The following is a 20,658-nucleotide window of genomic DNA, read 5'->3' on the forward strand; positions in this document are numbered from 1 at the left end:
TGAAGGAAGTAAAATAGACCTTTTTCTGAACATAAAACTGCACCTAAAGCTTTCAATCGTTGAACCTGTAGGTCATGTGTATGATTTCTTTTTGTCAATGGCAACGTCAATTAAATGGATAGTGCTAGAGAAACTAGCTTAATCTGCAATTGTCTCGATGACTTGAATACTTGATAATATATAAAGTTTCCGTGCTCAACTTCACTGATGATACGTGTTCCCTGGGAGATGAGGGCTCGTAGCAACCTTTAACCAAACTTCAGGTAGCTACTCCATATAAAACCCGCAAACATCATCATCAGGACCCATTTGGAACAAGAAAATTCAAAAGTATCCCTTTGGAATTATACGATTTTTGTCAAGCGAAATTCCTGCCTGCCGTCAAAAGAATCCCATCATCTTAACATCCTTATGATGTCATCATGTGGGCCGGCCCAGGCCGGCACCTTCTCCGGTTACCGGAATGTCACCATGCCCATGAAGTCGTTGAGAGGTAGCCGTCAGCACCCACTTCACTTTCGGCGAAGTGTCTGCGCAACTCAGGGGCACTCATTCTGTGTCTGATCCTTCAGAGATTCGTTAGCGTTATACTATATATTGTCCTCACCAGCTTGCTCTAAGCGTACAAGCTTTGCATGTACAGAGCAGAGGTGCTAGTTGAGCAAATTGACACGCGAGAGGCCAAGTCGCACGCTACGGAGGGTGACTGTGTGAGATGGAATCCAGCCGTCGTGTCTCTCTTCTGCTCCTGGGGATCATCGGGTGCTGCGCGTGCTTGGTCTGCCGCGCGCAGATCCCGATCCCGGCGAGGACGGACGGGTTCGTGTACGGCGGGAAGCCGCCGGCGTGGGGCGAGACGGTGGTGGTTGAGGCGTTCTTCGACCCGGTCTGCCCCGACAGCCGCGACGCGTGGCCGGCGCTCAAGAAGGCCGTCGAGCACTACGGCTCGCGCGTGTCTGTCGTTGTGCACCTCTTCCCGCTACCGTGAGTACAACTTAGTCCTGCTCTGTCGTTCGTTACTTTTCTTTTAGAAAGTCCGTTCTCTGTTACTTTATTTTTCTTTTTTAAAAAAACTACTTATGCGCGTCTAGTTTGATAAATAAAACTTATACTCCCTCTGTCCCGCAAAGAGTGTTCATTTAGGTTTGTCCTAAGTCAAACTATTTAAGTTTGATCAAGTTTATAACGGAAAGTACCAATATTTATAACACTAAATAGGTATGCTGTGAAAATATATTTCATAACGAATTTAATAAAACTGGCTAGACATCAAAAGCATTGATGTATTTTTATATAAACTTGGTCAAACATAAATAGCTGACTTAGGACGGAACTAAAGGTACGCTCTTTGCGGAACGGATGGAATATACAGTCAAAGTCCAAAACATCAATCTCCAGTAAAATACATGGGTAGGTTTGTTGGATGAGGTTGATAGCAATATTAATTACATACTTAATTAGAAAAAAGTAATAATCTCTCGTAACTTTTATCTTTAGATACTTATAAAAAAGCAATATAGTCTTTAGAAAAAAGAAAAAAAGTATTTTTTAGAGAACGGGGGAGAGCATCCCACCTTTTCATTCATTATGGAGCTTCTTGCAAGCTCATTAAACATAAGGTTCAATTTTACAAAACACAACACAACACCTAGGACAACATAATAGCACAAACAGCCCACAATGCAAGTCCAGAACCAAAGATTAAGAAAAAAAATCAAAACACACTGGTGGAAAACGGACCTTTTAGTCCCGGTTGGTAGGGGTCATAGATCTAGAAAATCCAACCAGGACTAACTATTCGACACAAAAGGGGGTCCTTTAGTCCCGCAGCATTCACTTGGGACTAAAGACCCCCTTTGGTACCGGTTGGTAAGTTTAAAAAAAATAAAAATAGGCCACCCGCACTGCCCGCTGCCCGGCCATGCCATCTCGCCCCGCCGCCTTCGGTTAGCCGGCGCTGCTGCCCCGCGTGCCACTACCCTGCCCTTGCCCCGCTGCCGCGCCTCACTACCAGTGAGGGGCGAGCAGAGGGGGAAGGAGAGGGGCAGCAGAGGGGGAGTGGGCGGGAGAGGAAGGCGACGGCAGTGGGAGGAGGGGAGGCGGCGGCAGCGGGAGGGGGGAGAGGAGGAGAGGAGCCGCCGGTGGAGGGAGAGAGCGAGGAAGCACTTGGAGGATGAAAGTAGGGAGAGGAGGAGAGCACTGCATGCCTGCACGAGGATAAGGGAGAAAGGGTGAAGAGAAGATAAGGTGGAAAGAGAGGGGGCCGCGTGGAAAGGATATTTTGTCCCGGTTAGAGCCACCAATCAGGACTAAACGCCCCCCTTTAGTCCCTGTTCGAATTCCAACCGGGAATAAAGGGGGAGCCTTTAGTCTCGGTTGGTGTTTCCAAATGGGACAAAACGCCCCCTCGTCCCACAAGCTGTTACAACCAGGATTAAAGGGGGGCTTTAGTACCGGTTGGTCTTTACAACTGGGACTAAAGTCCCTCCCATCGGTGCCTCATTTTTGACCCGGGACTAAAGGCACTTTAGTTCCGGATCCAAAGTCAACAGGGATAAAAGTACCTGGATGGAAGGTCAATTCTCTACTAGTGACACTCAACCATATGGGGGGCAATACACCTTTTCACTGGTCTATGTTACCACCAAAATAAAACTATACTTTGTCGATCCCCATTCTGCAACCGTGGAGCATTGAGTTGTAGAGCCAACAGATGACAGTCTTGATTGCGATACCTTGGAGGTCCATCCGAGATCCAAATGACACCCTTCTACACCCATTTTGGGAGGAAACCACAAAGGAGGAAGAGCCATCGAGAGAAGAATAGGGAGATCCAATAGAGGGGATCATGGTCCTGCTAACCCAGCATACGATGAGGCAGTGCAATCAAGGAAGGAGGATGATGACAGAGCATAGGCACCGGCAATAAACACTTCCCTGCAGTATCAATAGGGTGAGGGAGGGCGAGGTCTTAAAAGCAGTACCAACACCTTGGTGGTGGGAGGGAGCAACTCCTGCTTCATTGGGGAGCATGCAGCAGTAGCGCGTGAGTCGAAGGCATCTCGACAAAGCCTCCATGGAGGAGAACGGCGCCCGAAGGCGTCGCCATTGTCATTACCGAAGCGATGCCAGGCTTGGATTTCTCCTTGCAATTTGTAGCCCACCCATCGTGGCCGCACCAGCACAATGATAGGGAATTTGACAACGCCTCCACTGAGGAGAGCGGCACCCGCGGATGTCGCCGTTGTCGAACCCAGCACAAAGCTCGTTGAGGATTTTTCCTTGTGGATTTCCGCCTGAGCTAGCTCCCGGAACCGAGAACTGTCGCCTTGGCCGGCCCACGCCGGAGCTCCGACCATGCCTGGCCACGGTGATGACTGGCGAGCACAAGGTGCGAGAAGGCCCCGCTGCCGCCGTCATTGCGGCCGCTTGTGCGGCGGCAAGACCTCGCGCGCTCGCCAGAACCTCGGCCATGGGACCCCGTATGCCGGCAGGAGTGGCGTGCCCCAGCGAGATCCGGCCTCGGGGATGCCGAATCGCTGCCTCTGACCTCCAAAAGGCCTCGCGGAACATGGGGAAGAGGAAAAGGAAGCCTCGCCGCCGCTGTCCCTGCAGCTGACCGGACTTTCGCTGGCCTGACTTTCGCTGGCCTGCTCTAGCGGTGGCGAGGAAGAGGGACGAGGGGAGGGGGCTCGCGGTGGCGATAGCTCAGGTGCCGCCCGAGTCGCCCACTAGGAGCGACGCGGGGGCCTCGCCGCAAGAAAAGAAAAGTTTCTTCGTGGCATTGGTAATTCAGAGGATGTATAGAGTCTGAAACTCCGAAAAAAAAAGTAATAGTCAATGATATTTATTAGAGACAGTGCTCATCCCCTGCTCTTTCATTATCTTTTGTAGCCACTCATCTGTTCCTTCTGGAGTGAGACATGCCTTGTTTGGAGCTCATGTCTGCTTCCATCGAGTCAACAATGCGTTGTTGACTAGAGTACTAGAGCATGTCAGTTTCTACAAGAAGCTAAAAGACCTATCTGCCCTAAGTTGGGTGATGCTTGAACTGCCCTGTCCATGCCAAGTACTCGCTGTCCCATAAATCATGGAAGAAAGACCTATTGTGTCAATAATCAGATAAACCATTTCCCAGATCATCCCAATATCTCACGTCATGTTGTAGTGAGATGAAATAAAAGCCCTCTATGGCGCAGTTGTGTGTATGTTTAAAATTTACTGGCAAAGAGGACATATGCACCTTCCTACCTAAATTTCTTGCAAGGTGAATAAAAATTATGTTCTTTGAGACCAAAAATCTGTTATCCATTTTAATTTATGAAACAGCAAAGGGCATGCCAGTTAGAAAGGGGACCTTCCTGACGACAAGACAGAAAAATAATAAATGCCCCATAACACGAAGTGCTTTGGGCTTGGTATATGTCAATTCACCAGGCCCAACCTGGCCCAGTCTTTAGGCTAAAGAAGAGGCTAGAATAATAAGTGATCTTACTTTTCCGAATAGACCATACTTTATATTATCTAAAGAACAAGAGAATGCTCACGTTTCACCAAACAAAAGTCACCATACTTTGTTTATGTTAATTTCATTTCCAGCGAACCTCAAATGTTATGTATCCCATCCCAATATTTTCCTCGCCTTTTCATTCGAGGAAGAATAAATTGCACTTATACGTTTGTATCATTTTAATCCAACAACTTGCAAATCATTTGCAAACATGTGCATGTATGGTTGTATGTACATTGTTGAGGATATTTTGACGACAATACAATCAAAATAGTGAATTAACATATTCTCATCAATTTTCTATATCTATACGGTGCTTTAAGGCTACACGAGTGTATAGTATATCAAGTAGACTTGTTGGTTTAGCGGCTGACTGGATTGTGCTTTGATTGGAACAAACAGTTAGCAATACACTAACACGACATTTCCTTGATTCTCTTTGTGAAACATGACTGGATTCAAAAATGTTTTTCAAAGCTACAAAGACATACTGTTCACACTTATCGTGCACTGCATGCCAATACTTGCCCTGATATCTCTCGACGTTGATCGACGTGAAAATTTGATAAATTTGTATTTTTCCTTTTGTTTTCTTAACATTAATACTTGTGACGTACGTATATGTATACATGGCAAAATATGCTCGGGGTGGTGTACGTGTGACCGTATATGCACATGTTTCACAAGTTTGTTTATTTATTTGCATATTTGCAACTTGTTGGACCAAAGTGATATATCGTTATTGTATGGTGGATGCAATTTACACTTTGCGAAATAACACAGTATACAACTGATGTAAAAACACTAGTAGGAGGACAAGTGTGTGTTATTTGTCCAAAGAGGCTAAGATGTAAGGTAGCATAAACAAAAGACATGCAATATTTTTCCGCCCTGCTCATCTCTGTGTAACTATATCAGTGTTATTGACTCTTCAAAAAAAAAATCGATGCTATTGCAATACTATGTTGTCTGTGTCAACAATTCCTAAAATGCAAGGGTAAATTTCACAAAAATCACAATATATCTTTCAGAACCACTGCAGGACCATGCTTTATCATAAATATTTGTGAACCGCAATTCAAAATTGCGGTTTATAATTGTTTTGCCAAAATTTTGTGATATTGCGTTGTGATCTTTTTACTTAATAAACATAATATGTAGCAAAGCAACGGCACAATAATAAGTTCACGGCTCTCTTTGGTTGAGTTTTTCAACATGCTGTTCTCCAAAAAGCCAAAGCTAATCAAAAGAGCTAGCTTCCACCCAAAGTCACAGCTAAAGTAGCTACAAAACTCACGTCACCCTCACCCTGCTTTTGCTTTCAGATTCTAACTTTTCACAAAAATTACCCACGAAAATTACCTACGTGCCATTGAGCTATCGGTAATGTTGCGTAGCGGTTGTTTTGTTTTCTCTTCTTTCCCGTCGAGCTCACGAACTATTCCCATGACCAGTGGCACCCCTCCCCGGTCTCCTCCTCTGCCAGCAGCGCCCCTCCCACTCCGGCCCCCTCCTCTCTTCCCGGCAGCGCCCTTCCCCGGTCCCCTCCTCCTCTCTCCCGGCGGTGGGGCCCCTTCCCACTCCGGCCCCCTCCTCTCTTCCCGGCAGCGAGGCCAAAAACGGCCGTGGAAACTCGATGCACGCGTGAAAATGAGGGAGAGATGAGCATCAGTGGGTCTTGGAGGTTTGATTTTTATACCTGGATGGAGTGGGAGACAGCCAGAGGTAGGAGTTCGATGGCAGGCGGAGCTCGGACGACCGGCGGAAATGGAGGGCGCGAGATCCGCGATTCCCATCGAGGTTGAGCTTGGCTACGCCTAGGGCTTGGTCCTGGATGGAGATGGGAAGGTTGTGGTGCCGTGGGTGAGAGGAATCGGCCGGAGGTGGGGTATGCCCGCAAATTTTGCCGGTGAGCGGGAGCTGCTCTGCTTTGACCGGGGAAGAAGAAGAAAGGAAGAGAGAAGGAGATGGGGAGGAGGCTGGCTGGCTTGGGGAGGAGATAAGGCCGCGCTGAACTCAAGCAGTCCCTCCAGCGCCTCCGCCCGGCGCCCGCCGCTCGCCCCACATGACTCTACCGCCGAGCACAACACCTTCGTGCGCACGCTTGTGCTGACTACTCTGGAGGAGGCAGGTGCAGAACCATCACGAAGCTAAGGGTGCGTGTGCGGAGACAAGGTGGGACGCGATTATCCCTTCCGCGTATTTTTTGGATGGGACGATCCTATTTGATGTTTGGTTGAGAAGGACGAGTCCATCCCAGTTCTTTGTTTGGTATGGGGGATCGAGGGAATGGGATGGATGACGATTTTAACACTGTCATCTAAAAGTGGATCCTACTTGTCATTGTCTATTCAATATTTTTCTTTTTTTCCTTCCCTCACGGGCCTTTATCCTTCTTCCCCTGCATCCGTCTCTCGCCTACCGTACGTCACCTCCATCTTCTCTTCTGCCTCTCCCCATTCGTGCCCTCCAGCCAGGCATGGAGCAGCCGCCGGGGCGAAGCTCGCCCCAGCCACGCTGCCCGTGAATCAGGCCCCGCCAGCCTCGAGCTCCATAGGGCCGCGCGCGGAGGTCCTACGGCGCCGCCCTAGGAGCTCGCCGCTGCGCCGTCGGGGAGCTCGCGCGCGCCAACCACGGTTTCAGCTCGCGCGCGCCGGCCGCGGTGGAGCTCACCCGGACCGGCTGCGGAGCTCCAGGTCCCGCCAGCCGCGGCGGAGCTCGTCCACGCCGGCCGGTACAGAGCTGGCCTAAGCTCACCAGCGGCCATGCTGGTCCCGTGGCGGAGCTAGCTCCCCGCTCGGCCATGGTCGTTGCCTTGCCTGCACCGCCCCCGAGATGGGTTCCTCGGCCTGCCACAGCCTCGCCCGCGCCTCCTAAGCTAGAGCTCCTGCTCGCTCACACACGTCAGACGGTGTCGATCGGGGATGAGCCCGTCCGCTCGATTTGGAGGGATGGGGTTGTCTCCCATATCAGAGGAATATTGCTCTAAGGGGATGATCCTATCCCATTTTACTCTCATCCAAACACTACTAAAATTGGGACCATCCCACTCCATCCTGTCCTTTGAAACCAAACGCCCTCTAACAGATAAGGCCGGCCTGTTTTTTTTAGCACACACGCCTTCGATTGTGTGCGGCAGCAAGATTCTTTTCATCTTCTTTGCATGTAAACTTGAGAACTTGTCCTCTTTCTTCTCTGTTTCTTTCTTGCCCGTAAATAATGGAGGTTGCATGCCATGCAATTCTTGGATTTTGCTTTTCTTCCCTTTTTCAATCGGAAGCACGAGCATAATCTTGCGCATCTAGTGAACATTGATTTAAGCATGCTCATGCTCGAGCGTTCATACATTTTTTGTATTTTAGAGGAATTTTAACTATTCAATGATTATTTCCTAATCCCTAACCCAGTGCAAAACAAACATTGGAAAATGATTATATACTTGTATCCTTATCCCGGTCTATATCTTATCCCTAACCCGGTGCATCCAAACGCCACCTTAAAAAATTAAGTTTTCCTTTATAAAATGGTCATGTAGCCAATGATCAATTTGCATATCAATGGTCCTTCAGGCCTTCAAGGGTATTACAGATATTTTTTATCAAACTTACAGTTTCACAGCTGTTTCAACCAAACGACTTTTACCTTTTCCATAACTCATAGCAGTTTTTTCACAGCTCAGGACCCAACCAAACAGACGGAGTATTTTCCTAGGAATTGCCCATAATGGGCATTGATGGCAGCTTTCACATATATACACATGTAGGCGTAAAACTTACATGAAAGTGCACAAGATGCATCAGACAAGCATTAAAATGCAAAATAGATGTTGCATTAAAATTTTCAGTAACCGGTTTAGTAACAATTTACTCTGGTAAAACTTACATGCAAGTGCAGAAGATATATTAGACAAGCATCAAAATGCAAAATAGATGTTGCATTAAAAATTTCGGTATCCCTCCTAACAGGTTCAATAATAACAATTTACTCTGGGAAATGTGCAGTTACCACAGCTATGCCTTCATTGCTTGCCGGTCAATTCATACGGTGAACAAGCTAAACCCATCATTCGTGTATCCTCTGCTCGAGAAATTCTTCAAATACCAGGTTTTGTCTCTCTCGTCATTCATGCATATGTAATGACATATTGGAACCTAGACATAACTACTAAATATATATAGTGAGAACTTGGCCAAATATTTAATGGAAACTTGACTTTAGCCCCCAAACATATATTGGATTCCAGTTTTCAAATGTGACAATGTTGAGCGTATATGCTAAGTTATAGAATCATATTCAGATGAGCTTACCTAAGAGTTTCTACAACTGGAATATATAGTTAATTTGCTAAATATTGTGGGAAGTACTGTAGTCGATTTAAGTTCTCCAAACATACATGCTGGACCGTACCTTTACAACTGTAATATATAGTTTATTTGCTAAATATTGTAGGAAGTACTGTAGTAGATTTAAGTTCTCCAAACATATATACTGGACTTCATCTTACATTATTATAGTTTCGTGACAATCCTTGTCCAAATTAATAGTATTCATATAAATAATCAACTTTCAGGAAGGTTATTATAACCAGCCAACCTACACGAAATCAAGAGCTACAGTAGTTGATGAAATAACTAAAAACCTTGTCGTGTCCATCATTGGCGAAACCAATTTGGCCGCATACAAAGCAGGCTTCAACGATTCACAATCTGATCAAGCTGCAAGGATATCTTTCAAGGTGACAACTACTATTCTCGTGTGATAGTATATTCTTAATTATGCATATTATTTGCCCTGTTATAACTTTTTGTCTCTTTTTATTTCTTTCATAGAACGGTTGTGCACGAGGTGTGACTGGGACTCCCTACTTCTTTGTGAATGGCATACCAATCAACGATTCTGGTTCTCCTCTGGACTACAAGTATTGGATATCTATCCTTGATGCGTTGGTTGGCAAGATGTAAAGGGTTACTCCATCTGGCTTGTTCAAAAAAAGTTCCAGCTAAAATAAATACAAGTGGAATAAGTAATGGACATATAGTAGCTTGATATTCAGCAAGATGTTGATGGAAAGTACAGTGGTGAATTTATATTTTTTTGAACAAACAGGCCCAATTGTTTTTGTGTCCATTTCATTGATAAAGAAGTGGGTTTTGTAGAAGCCGTTGGTGAAAAACATGCAGAGGACACTAGTACAGAAATAACTTATTAAATTATGGGCCATCACTAAAATTGGAGGGGCGTATTGCGGCTATGAACTGCCACTAGAAATAGATTTTTATACAGGTAGAACATATAAGGAGCTGCCTGCATAAATTCATCTATTTCTATGGGAGATCGTCTTTCATAAAGTTCCTTAATAGATCTACCCCTAGAAATCGAAATCTATAAAGTTCAAAAGGAAAGCTTATCATAGTACTATAACTAGTTACCGTGTGGTGCAGTGGCAAGCAAGGGTCGCACCAGGCTTGCCGTGTGGTGCAGTGGCAAGCAAGGGTCGCACCAGGCTTGAAGATGTGGGTTCAAATCCTAAGATGCAAGTACTTGAAAAATCAATCTATTTCTACTGAAATACATGATTTTTATGCGACAGAGTAGAAATATTTTTTTAGTCTTTGTACCTAGATGAAGTCATAATCCGGCTCCGAACTAAAAAAAGGGGCTAATTAAAGGATATTGGATGGTTTACAATCTAGTAGTCGTTGTAGCTCTTGTTAGGATATGTCGGCTATCACGAGTAATCATGATTGAAGTCATAATCTAGCTCCGAATCTAAAAAAGGGCTAAATGAAGGATATTGGATGGTTTACAATCTATCTAGAGTTTATGGTCGGTGATTAGCAAAATCATAGACGGGTGAAATGTAAATCGTTAGATTTTTGTTACCTCGAAACAGACCATTACGTGAAATATAATTGGATATGTCTTCGGAGTAAGTGGAATGCTTGTTAAAACAACCATATGGAAAAATCATATGAGTTGCACATGGGTAATTTTGTCATCGTCGGTAGTACATTTGTTATCAGAATGACTTCTGGATCTAAAACAATATTATGGAGGAATCTCTACATATCATCAGTAGAAATCATCAAAGGACACAATCAACATGGAGTAAAAATCATCAAAACCTGACAAAAAGTGGTCCATGCGAATCCACATGGACCCACGTGTGGATAAGCATACAGCGGCGCGAGATTGCTGCTGGGATGAGAACGAGACGATTGTGATCTACTACTTCCTCTACACCGACGTGCATCTACGTTAGATCGGCTGCTCCAATTCCTCTTCCACTACGCTGCAGGTCTTGGTAACGATCCATGACCCTACTGGCAAGTTTCTTGAGTGAACGCGCTAGATGTAAATTGTTATAGCTAGAGTAGCCTACATGTTTCCCTTCATCTTTTCTCTCTTCAACATTACATTTCCATGACATTTTTTAATAGTCCTAGTGAAACTACCGGAAATCTTTCTTACTTTGCTAATACTCTTGATAAATGATTTTCTAGGATTATTTCTACCTATTAAGTTTCACATAAGCCTTTCATATATATTTATATGAGTAGAATAGGTTGATGATGTTTCTGCACTTATGCATGAATACAACTAAAGCAAATATGAGTACACTTATGGTTGATACTCATCAATTCCTAATAATTATAAAAATAATTATGTGCGTATGGGTAAGTAGCAAGGGATAATGATTTAGAGGTTATAATCCTAAGCCTACATCATCTCACAATGTGTTAGGGGAAATATTAACGACTTCCTTATTTTCCTTAAACGACAATCATAAGGGCCTGGGCCCACCTCCAGCAATAGTGACCTCCGCCGACTTAGCCTGACCCCCGGGTCATAGGGTCGGACACGCCCGACCCCCAGAGGCCGCTCCTCATCCTAGCCAAGAGTGTTCCACCTCGCCCAACCCCCGGACGAGAGGGGTCGGATGCGCCCAACCCCTCGTGGTAGGTCTCCGCCTCACCCGACCCCAGGAGCCATGGGTCGGACGCGCCCGACCCCTTGTCGCAAGGCTCCGCCTGTCCGACCTCGGGCGCAAGGGGTCGGACGCATCCGGACCCACATGATAGAACTTCGCCTCGCTCTAGGACATGTGTGGACCCGCAGACGAGGGCGCAGATCTTGTGGACCCCCACCGATCTTGCCATAAATGCCACTGGTGGGGCGTGCATGACCGGAACACGGCTCTGACACACGGAGAGGCGCCCGCGTTCCTCGACGTGACCCGCCGGAGTTTTCGGGCAGCGCACTGCTGCCACGACTGCACAGGGCTACAGCTGCACCATCCTAACCCTCCCCTGTGGCATTCGTCACAGGGCACTCTCGCCCATGTTGCAGGGTGCGCCGCACGGTTTCCCACTCGGCTTGGCGATAGGGGCGTGTCAGCCGCGCCTCCCGGTCAGTGCGCATGGCAACAGTGGTCACCCGTCATCTGTGACGTGCATGGTTACGGTGGCCAGTCGTCATCATCAACTCGTACAGCTACCGTGGTCGGTCGCCAAGCACGTCTTGCATGCTCGGCTACAGTGGCCGACCGCTGGGTCATTGATGGGACCCCACAGCAACCCCGGTGGCTTGGCCTATCTCCCTTAGCTTCCCTTTTTTTACTTCCCTTTACTCCAGGCTCGATTATAACTCCTGTGCCCTGCTTACGCTATAAAAGAAGGACCAGGGGGCCCGAGAAAGGGAGGGGCATTCAAGCGAACCGAACGACCCCCATCTCACGACCCTTCCACACGAGCATCAGTACACACCCACAGAGACTTAGGACCAGCTTCCCTCTCTCGCTTGTTTGTAACCCCTACTACAAACTCTGCACGAGTAACACGAGCTGCCTCCCACACTGGACGTAGGGCTATTCCTGCCCGAACCAGTATAAACCCCGCGTCCTCTCGTGCAACCATCCGATCCTTACGCGCACAAAAAACAAATTTACTTGCCAAAGTCTTGACCCGTGATTCTTGACACCGACAGTTGGTGCGCCAGGTAGGGGACCTTTGCGCGTACGATGATCATCACCGGCTTCGGATGGCCAACCACGACATCGGCTTTGCTCCTGGCTCCCACATCCGCTTCGGGAGCCTGAACTTCCTTGCCACAGGAGAGGGAATTGAGCTTATTCCTCTCCTCATCCTGCCCGCTCACCCCGTCACCTCCGACTCTGCCGCCGGAACGGTAATGAGCGGCCGGGCGCGCACCATGGGGCCTCCTTCGGAGGAGCGGCCCTTCGGCCTACGCAGTGCCGCGATGACTTACGGTCGTCTCCTAGCACGATCCATGATCGTGCCACCCGCGAACGATGAGTTCGTGGGTGTAATGGAAATGGCCTCTGACGCTGGTTCCGAAAATGGGAGCCACCACCCCTCGCGTGAGTGCTTCATGGCTGACGTGCACTCCGCGGGGTCCAACGATGATGGCGGCGAAGGGAGGCAGCGCACTCCCCCACCATGCGCCGCAACTACAGCCGGAGCCCTCGCTAGGGTCCCGGAGCAGCCTCGTATGCTGGAAGCGCGCGCGGTGCCCAATCAGGAGGTCGAGCACCCCCGCAATGAAGGCGGGGCGCGTCAATGGGCACGCGACGTCCAGCGGCGCATCTGCGAGGATGAGGATTGTTCTCAACTCTTCGCACGCGTCAGCAAAAACATCGCCACCGCAGCGGCCCTACTCCGACGACTCCCGAGCCAGTGATGCCCGAGGAGCGACAGGCCCACTAAGAGGTGCGCAACCTACATGAGTGCGCCGCAGTTCAGCAGGCGGAGAGCTCCGCGTCCCAGTGACGTGGGCACAACGCCAGCAGGGCAGCGCCCACCGCGCCTCCCGAAAGGTGTGGGGAGTCTGTCCACCAGTCTCCCCCCGGGGGGAACCGGGTCGCGCCCGCTCGACGGACCCCACCACCTGCAGGTGGCAGAGCCCCATCCGTCCACCGGCGTGTTGGTCCCATCTGTGACACCTGTGACACCCTGGACGCACGGAGGCGCTCCCGTGCGGACAGGGAGGACGGAGCCGACCGCGGTTATCACGTACACCATGGTGGCCGCTACAACAGCGAAGAAGACAGGAGCCTGAGCCCCGACCTAGTGGGGCCTAAGGCCTTCTCCACGCGTATCCTGAACGCGCCGTTCCCGGCACATTTCAGGCAGCCCACTAATGTGGCCAAGTACTCCGGGGAGACCAACCCCGGGCTTTGGCTCAGTGACTACTGGCTTGCCTGTCAAGCCGGTGGGGCGGATGATGACCTATTCATCATCCGTAACCTCCCTCTGTTCTTAGCCGACTCAGCGTGAGCCTGGCTGGAACACCTTCCGTCAAGTCGGATCCGGAACTGGAACGACCTAAGGGAAATCTTTGTAGGGAACTTCCAAGGCACGTACATCCGCCCTGGGAATTCCTGGGACTTCCGAAGCTACCGCCAGGGGTCGGATGAGTCCCCCCGAGACTACATCTAGTGCTTCTCTAGGAAGCGCACCGAGCTCTCCAATGTCGCTGACGCCGACGTCATCAGAGCCTTCTTGGTGGGATCCTCTTCAGGTCCCTAGTCCACGAGCTGGGACGTAGGGGCCCATGGACCACCGAGGAGCTCCTCAACATTGCCACCAGCTTTGCCTTGGGCGAAGAGGCCGTTGGGGCAATCTTTGATTGCTCCAAAGGCAAGGCGAAGCGGGAGGAGGATGTCGATGAAGGCACCTCCAACCGCCAGCAGAAGAAGAAGAACAAGCAACGGTGCGAGGCTCCCCTCGTGGCTGCTGCTGAGCGTAAATGGGGACAGCCGCCTCCCGATGGCACCCCCGGCTTCTTCGACAAGTTGCTCGAGGGACCATGCCTAAACCACGAGTTCCCCGCCAAGCATGCCTACAAGGATTGCAACCTCATGAAGAGGTACTTTGTAGGCAATCTGGTGAAGGGCGACTGGAGATGGAAGCCCGAAGAAGAAAAGAAGGACGTCGGAGAGAAGGAAGACGGCTTCCCCAATGTGGACGGCTGCTTCATGATCTTCGACGGGCCTTGCCGGTGGCGAGCCGAGGGCCGGGGCGGTAGAGGAAGTGGAGGGGAGCCCATTTTGCCTCTCACCTCGGGGCTTTGAGGATGGGGAAGGGGGGTGGCCGGTGGGAGGCGGCGGCGCACGGGCGGCGGCGGCAGGCGGTGGCGCACGGGCGGCGGTGGCGAGCTGGGGTGGTGGTGGAGTGGCAAGGGAGGCCGGGCGAGCGGCCCTTTTTATAGGCCGGCGAGGGGCGGCCGGTGGTGGGGGACCGGGCGGTCGGCGGTGTGCGGCATGGGGGTGGGGGCCAGGCCGGCAGTAGGGGCTCGGGCAGCGGGTGGCGTGGAGCGGGGACGGAGGTGGGGCCGGTGCAGGAGGGGCGCGGGAAGGGGTCGGCGGGGTCGGCCAACGCGGAGCGGGGCTGGAGGCGGGGTCAGCGGGGTCGGGCGGCAACACGTGGCCCGGGGTACGGGTCCCAAGCAGCCGGCGGTATGGTGCCAGGGAGGTGCAGGCGCCGGGGGGAAGTAATGGCGCTGGGGAGGGACCGTCCCAAGGAGTGGCGCCAGGAACCGGGAGGAGTGGCGCCAGGAAGAAGAAGAAAGGAGGAGAGAGAAGGAGGAGGAAGAAGAAAAAGAAAGGAGAAGGGAGAGGAAAAAGAAAGAAAGAGGGAGGAAACAGAGAAAGAAAGAGGGGGAACCGGCGGCGATTGCGGCACGCGGTCGGAGCACGCGTGCGTCGGTCTGACGACGGCACATGGCAAGATTTACGGGCACGGGTAAAGATGATGGCTGTCGGCTTAGGTGCCGGGACGGCGAAATTGCCGGGAAAGTTTTCGATTTCCGGGAGCTCAGTGGTAAAAAGATTTTGAAAGCAATTTTTAATGGGTGATTTTAGTTGGTGATTTCCGCGAATGTTACAAACCTACCCCACTTAAATTGAATCTCGTCCTCGAGATTCGATTGAGTCCTGAAAAGGTGGGGAAATTCATTCTTTAACGCGTCCTCGCGTTCCCACGTGGCCTCTTCTTCGCCATGTCTACTCCATTGTACTCTGCAAATCCGCACTGCTGTATTTCTTGTCCTTCTGGTGATGGTGTCCAAAATCTTGACGGGCACTTCTTGATACCGAAGGTCCTTTTGTAGGTCTATTGTCTCCACCGGTACTTGTTCCTCCGGTACTCTCAAACATTTTCTCAGCTGGGAGACATGAAATATCGGGTGTATATCCGACATTTCCTCAGGCAGTTGGATACGGTAAGGTATGGCTCCAACTCTTTTTAACACCTGGTAAGGTCCGATATACCGAGGCGCTAGTTTTCCTTGTACTTGAAACCTTCGAGTACCCCGAATCGGGGAGACCTTGAGGTAGACAAAATCTCCCTCATTGAAGCATAATTCCCGTCTCCTCTTGTCCGAGTAGCTCTTCTGTCTGGACTGTGCGGCCTTTAGCTTCTCTTGGATTTCTGCCACACGGTCTTCTGCTTCCTTGATGAAAGCTGGTCCGACTAGGGAGCGTTCTCCTACTTCTGACCACATCAAAGGGATCCAACACTTTCTACCATAAAGGGCCTCAAATGGCGACATGCCTAGGCTGGCTTGATAGCTATTGTTGTATGAGAACTCTGCATAGGGTAAACTTTGTTCCCAATCCTTGCCATAGCTGAGAACACAAGCTCTCAACATATCTTCCATGATTTGGTTCACCTTCTCTGTTTGGCCATCAGTCTGGGGGTGGTAGGCTGAACTGAAGTCCAATTTGGTGCCCATGGCTTTATGCAAACTTCTCCCAAACCTAGAGGTAAACTGAGTTCCTCTATCTGAGACGATCTGGCTGGGCACACCATGCAGCTTCACAATGTTGTCGACGTAGAGTTGGGCTAGTCGTTCTCCACCATAAGTGGTCCGTACGGGTAGGTAGTGAGCGACTTTAGTGAGTCAGTCCACTATTACCCATATGGAGTCATTTCCCTTCTGAGTTCTGGGCAAGCCTACTACAAAGTCCATGCCGATCTCATCCCACTTCCAAATTGGAATAGGCAATGATTGCAGCAAGCTGGCTGGCTTCTGATGCTCGGCCTTAACCCTTTGGCAAGTATCACAATGGGCGACAAACTGAGCTATGTCTGCCTTCATTCCATTCCACCAATACTTCTGCTTTAAGTCCACATACATGTTGGTGGATCCAGGGTGAATGGAGTATGCCGAGTTATGGGCTACATCCATGATGGTTTGCCTGAACTCCCCGTCCTTGGGGACACAAATCCTGTCCTTGTACCACAGGGTTCCTTTTTCGTCCACCCTGAAATCCGAGGCTTTATTTTCTCTGGTCTACTTGCGGATTTTTACTAAGTCCTGATTTGAACCCTGGGCTTCTCGGATTTTATCTTCCAAGGTGGGCTGGACACTTAGCTTGCAGCTAGTATTCTGGGGTACTATGTGCACATTTAACCAGGCTATTTCCTCTTGTAAGCGGGCATTCTCGGGTCCGGACGGTCCATAGGATTTCCGGCTTAAGGCGTCAGCCACAACATTAGCCTTGCTGGGCTGGTAGTGGATTTCTACGTTGTAGTCCTTTACCAGTTCTAACCACCTCCTTTGCCTTACATTTAGATCGGGCTGGGTGAAAATGTACTTTAAGCTCTTATGGTCGGTGTAGATTTCACACTTATTCCCAATCAGATAATGTCTCCAGATCTTGAGGGCATGCACTACGGCTGCAAACTCTAAGTCATGGGTTGGGTAGTTCTGCTCATGGGGCTTGAGTTGGCGGGAAGCATATGCCACAACTTTCCTATCTTGCATGAGGACACACCCTAACCCTTGTTGGGATGCATCGCAGTAGATGACGAAGTCTCGCTGGATATCAGGTAAGGTTCATACTGGGGCTGTCGTCAACCTCTTCTTCAACTCTTGGAAGCTCCGCTCACATGACTCGGTCCAGGCGAACTTCTTATCCTTCCTAAGCAGCTCTGTCATGGGCCGGACTATCTTGGAAAATCCCTCAATAAACCTCCGGTAATACCCAGCTAAACCAAGAAAACTCCTGATTTCACTAACATTGGTGGGTTGCTGCCAGTTGGAGACGGCCTCAACTTTCTCAGGATCAACTGCTACTCTTTCTGCGGTCAAAATATGACCAAGGAATGCCACTTTCTCAAGCCAAAATTCACACTTGCTGAATTTAGCATAGAGTCAGTGGGCTCTCAATTTCTCTAACACTACCCGTATATGTTGTTCATGCTCCTGAACACTCTTGGAGTAAATAAGTATGTCGTCAATAAAGACTACGACAAACTTATCTAACTCGTCCATAAACACCTTGTTCATGAGGTTCATGAAATAAGCAGGTGCATTGGTCAATCCAAAAGACATCACGGTAAACTCAAATTGACCATAACGGGTGACAAAGGCCATCTTCGGGATGTCGCTCTCCTTGATCTTGAGCTGATGGTACCCTGACCTTAGATCTATCTTGGAGAAATACTTGGCTCCTTTCAGCTGGTCGAATAGGTCATCTATTCTGGGGAGGGGGTATTTGTTCTTAATGGTGACCTCATTTAGTGCGCGATAATCTACGCACATCCTCATACTCCCGTCCTTCTTCTTGACAAAAAGTACAGGGGCTCCCCACGGGGATGAGCTAGGCCTAATAAAGCCACTCTGCAGCAATTCTCCCAATTGTTTCTTCAGTTCGGCTAACTCTGAGGCTGCCATCTTATAGGGTCTCTTGGCTATAGGAGAGGTTCTGGGGACGAGGTCAATTACGAACTCTATGTCCCTGTCAGGGGGCATTCCAGGTAGTTCCTCGGGAAAGACATCCGGGTATTCACTCACTACCAAAACTTCTTCCATGGTCTTGGTCTCCATGCTAAACACCATGGGGTCCGGGCCACTTCCTCGAGTGTGACAGGTCACTTGCACACCATCCCGATTGGTCAGGTGCACTACCTTATCAGCACACCCTATATGACCGTCATGCAGGCTCAACCAGTCCATTCCAAGAATCACATCTATCCCCTTAGACTTAAGTACTACTAGATCCGCTAGAAATTCTACCCCACTTAAATTAACCCTTACCCGGGAACAAGCTAGTCGACACTGGATGTCAGCTCCAGGAGTCCGAGTTAATAGGGGTAACTTTAGTAGTATTGTGGGTATATGGTGTTCTTCCACAAAACTTGAGGCTATGAAAGAATGTGATGCTCCAGAGTCAAAAAGTACTATTGCCAAGACTGAGCTGACTAGAAACTCACCGAGTACCACGCCTTGAGCTTCGCGAGCTTCCTGTGCGCTGATGTGGTTGACGCAGGCTCGTCCAAATGATTGCTGGGGCGGCCTCATCTGCTGCCTGTTGTTGTTGCTGGGGTTGTTGTTGCTGCGGACTGGCACACGGTTGGCTCCTGACAATGCGGCCCTGGGCCCAGCTACTGAGTTGGAGAAGGCCGATGCTGCTGGCTTGTTGGCATAGGGGCAGTTGGCGATGAAATGGCCCGGCTCTCTGCAGTTGAAGCATGCCCTGCCGTTGCTGGTGACTTGGCTAGCGCTACTCTGTGGGGCCTTGGCAGGGTTCTGGCTCCTGAACGAGGCAGCGGTCTGGTGTGAACCGGGTGCTTGAGACTAGGTTCGGTAATGCATGGGAGCTTGGGATCTAGGCAAGGGGTGACCGAAGCTCCTTGGCTTCTGGAATCGGTCCTGCTGGTGCGTCTTGCTCTCCAGGAACCGGCGCTTGTTGTCCCTCCGCTCTTCTGCTTTGGCCCTCTCAGTCAAGATGGCCATGTTCATCAAGGTGTTGAAGTCGGGGTAGATCTAAGGAGTGAGCAGGGTCCTCAGTTCCGCGTTCAAGCTTTTCTTGAACATGTCCTACTTCTTCTCATCCTTGTCCACCTCCTCTGGAGCATCACGGGCCAGCTCCATGAACTGGAAGGTGTACTCCTCCACAGATCTGTTTCCTTGGTGGAGTTCACGGAACTCATCCGCCTTGCGCTTCATGGTGGCTACGGGGATATGGTAGCAATGGAATTCCGTCACGAACTCATCCCAGGTGATAGTGGAGGCATCCTGGGTGGCAGAGCAGTAATTCTCCCACCAGGCTAGGGCAGTTCCAATGAGCTGGTGGGCAGCCAAGAGAACTTTGTCCCTGCCCTCGCAACCAAATGGTTCCAGCTTCCTCTGGATGACGCGCAGCCAGTCATCTACATCTAGAGGGTTGATGGACCCGCCAAAGGTGGGTGGCTTGGTCCGAAGGAAGTTCGTCAACTTCTCATTCATGCTCTGCCCGCGGGGCCTCTGGCGAGTGATGGCGTTGGCCAAAGGTTCCAGCAGAAGGGTTTGGTTGTTCATCACTTGAACCAGATCAATAACTGGTGGGGGTGGTGGTTGTTGCGTTCCCACTTGTCTTTCTCCCCTTCCTTCTGGCTGGCTCACCACCTGTTCCTCAGGAAGCACTGCCGGAGGCTGTTCTTTCCTTTCTGGCTGCCTTTCAGCACTGGGGGTGGCATGGGCCTGACTTGGGGAAGTCCTGGTAGTATGCTTGGGCGGCATCTACAGATTGAGTGAGGCTTTATGAGAGTGGGATTTGGATTTTAGTGATCTTTAAAGTGGTTATTTCGTATTTTCGAAGAGACAGAATCCACCTCCTGTCGACAAACACACAGACTAACAAGCAACAAATACAAGCGATTTTATTTATTTTGCCACCGGGGGGGTACAACACTTCTGGGGTAAGGCCAAAACACGTACTACACGACCGGTTACAACAACACAATTGGAGGGGGTACAACTCTAAACTACGGACCATGACGGCTTCATTCCCTTGGGCAACTCTGGGCTGGGCATCTTACTCGCGGGGTGAGTCTTCTCCCTGGACTGAGTGGTCTTCTAACGGGATGAGGAGGGATAGCACTTCATCCTTTAGAGTCCCGCCCACTGGAGGGGGTTCTAGCACTTCTCCATCCGACATCTCGGAGTTCCTTTTTGAAGGCGGTGGTGCTGGGGTGGCATCCGGGCTCTTCCGTTTACCGGACCCTAGGGTGATGGGAATTCCTTCAAGGATCGGGGCCTCCTCGTCCTCGATGGCCACCATCCTCCTTCTGGCACGAATGGTGAGCTGGGCATCCTTTAGTTCCTTGGAGTGCCGATCCTCAGCTTCCTTAAGGGCCTCA

At 49.9% G+C, this 20,658-nt stretch overlaps 1 protein-coding gene across 1 annotated transcript; it reads left to right on the forward strand.

The window, feature by feature from the left end:
• Positions 1–601: 601 nt before the first annotated feature.
• On the forward strand, positions 602–9,622 carry LOC117864370 (uncharacterized). The gene is made up of 4 exons (XM_034748447.2): positions 602–984; positions 8,512–8,614; positions 9,081–9,245; positions 9,340–9,622. Exons 1-4 carry the CDS (start codon positions 716–718, stop codon positions 9,469–9,471), a joined length of 669 nt encoding a protein of 222 aa, XP_034604338.1. The 5' UTR covers positions 602–715; the 3' UTR covers positions 9,472–9,622.
• Positions 9,623–20,658: the final 11,036 nt, after the last annotated feature.

This window comes from Setaria viridis, chromosome 7 (genome assembly GCF_005286985.2).
Source record: "Setaria viridis chromosome 7, Setaria_viridis_v4.0, whole genome shotgun sequence".
NCBI classification, from domain to species: Eukaryota; Viridiplantae; Streptophyta; class Magnoliopsida; order Poales; family Poaceae; genus Setaria; species Setaria viridis.

What these genes read in the sequence shown, in the direction of transcription:
- LOC117864370 (XM_034748447.2), top strand. Translation starts at nt 716, where the DNA reads ATGGAATCCAGCCGTCGTGTCTCTCTTCTGCTCCTGGGGATCATCGGG. An exon ending in AGAAATTCTTCAAATACCAG is followed by an intron (nt 8,615 to 9,080) that starts GTTTTGTCTCTC and finishes ATCAACTTTCAG; the next exon opens with GAAGGTTATTATAACCAGCC. An exon ending in CTGCAAGGATATCTTTCAAG is followed by an intron (nt 9,246 to 9,339) that starts GTGACAACTACT and finishes TTTCTTTCATAG; the next exon opens with AACGGTTGTGCACGAGGTGT.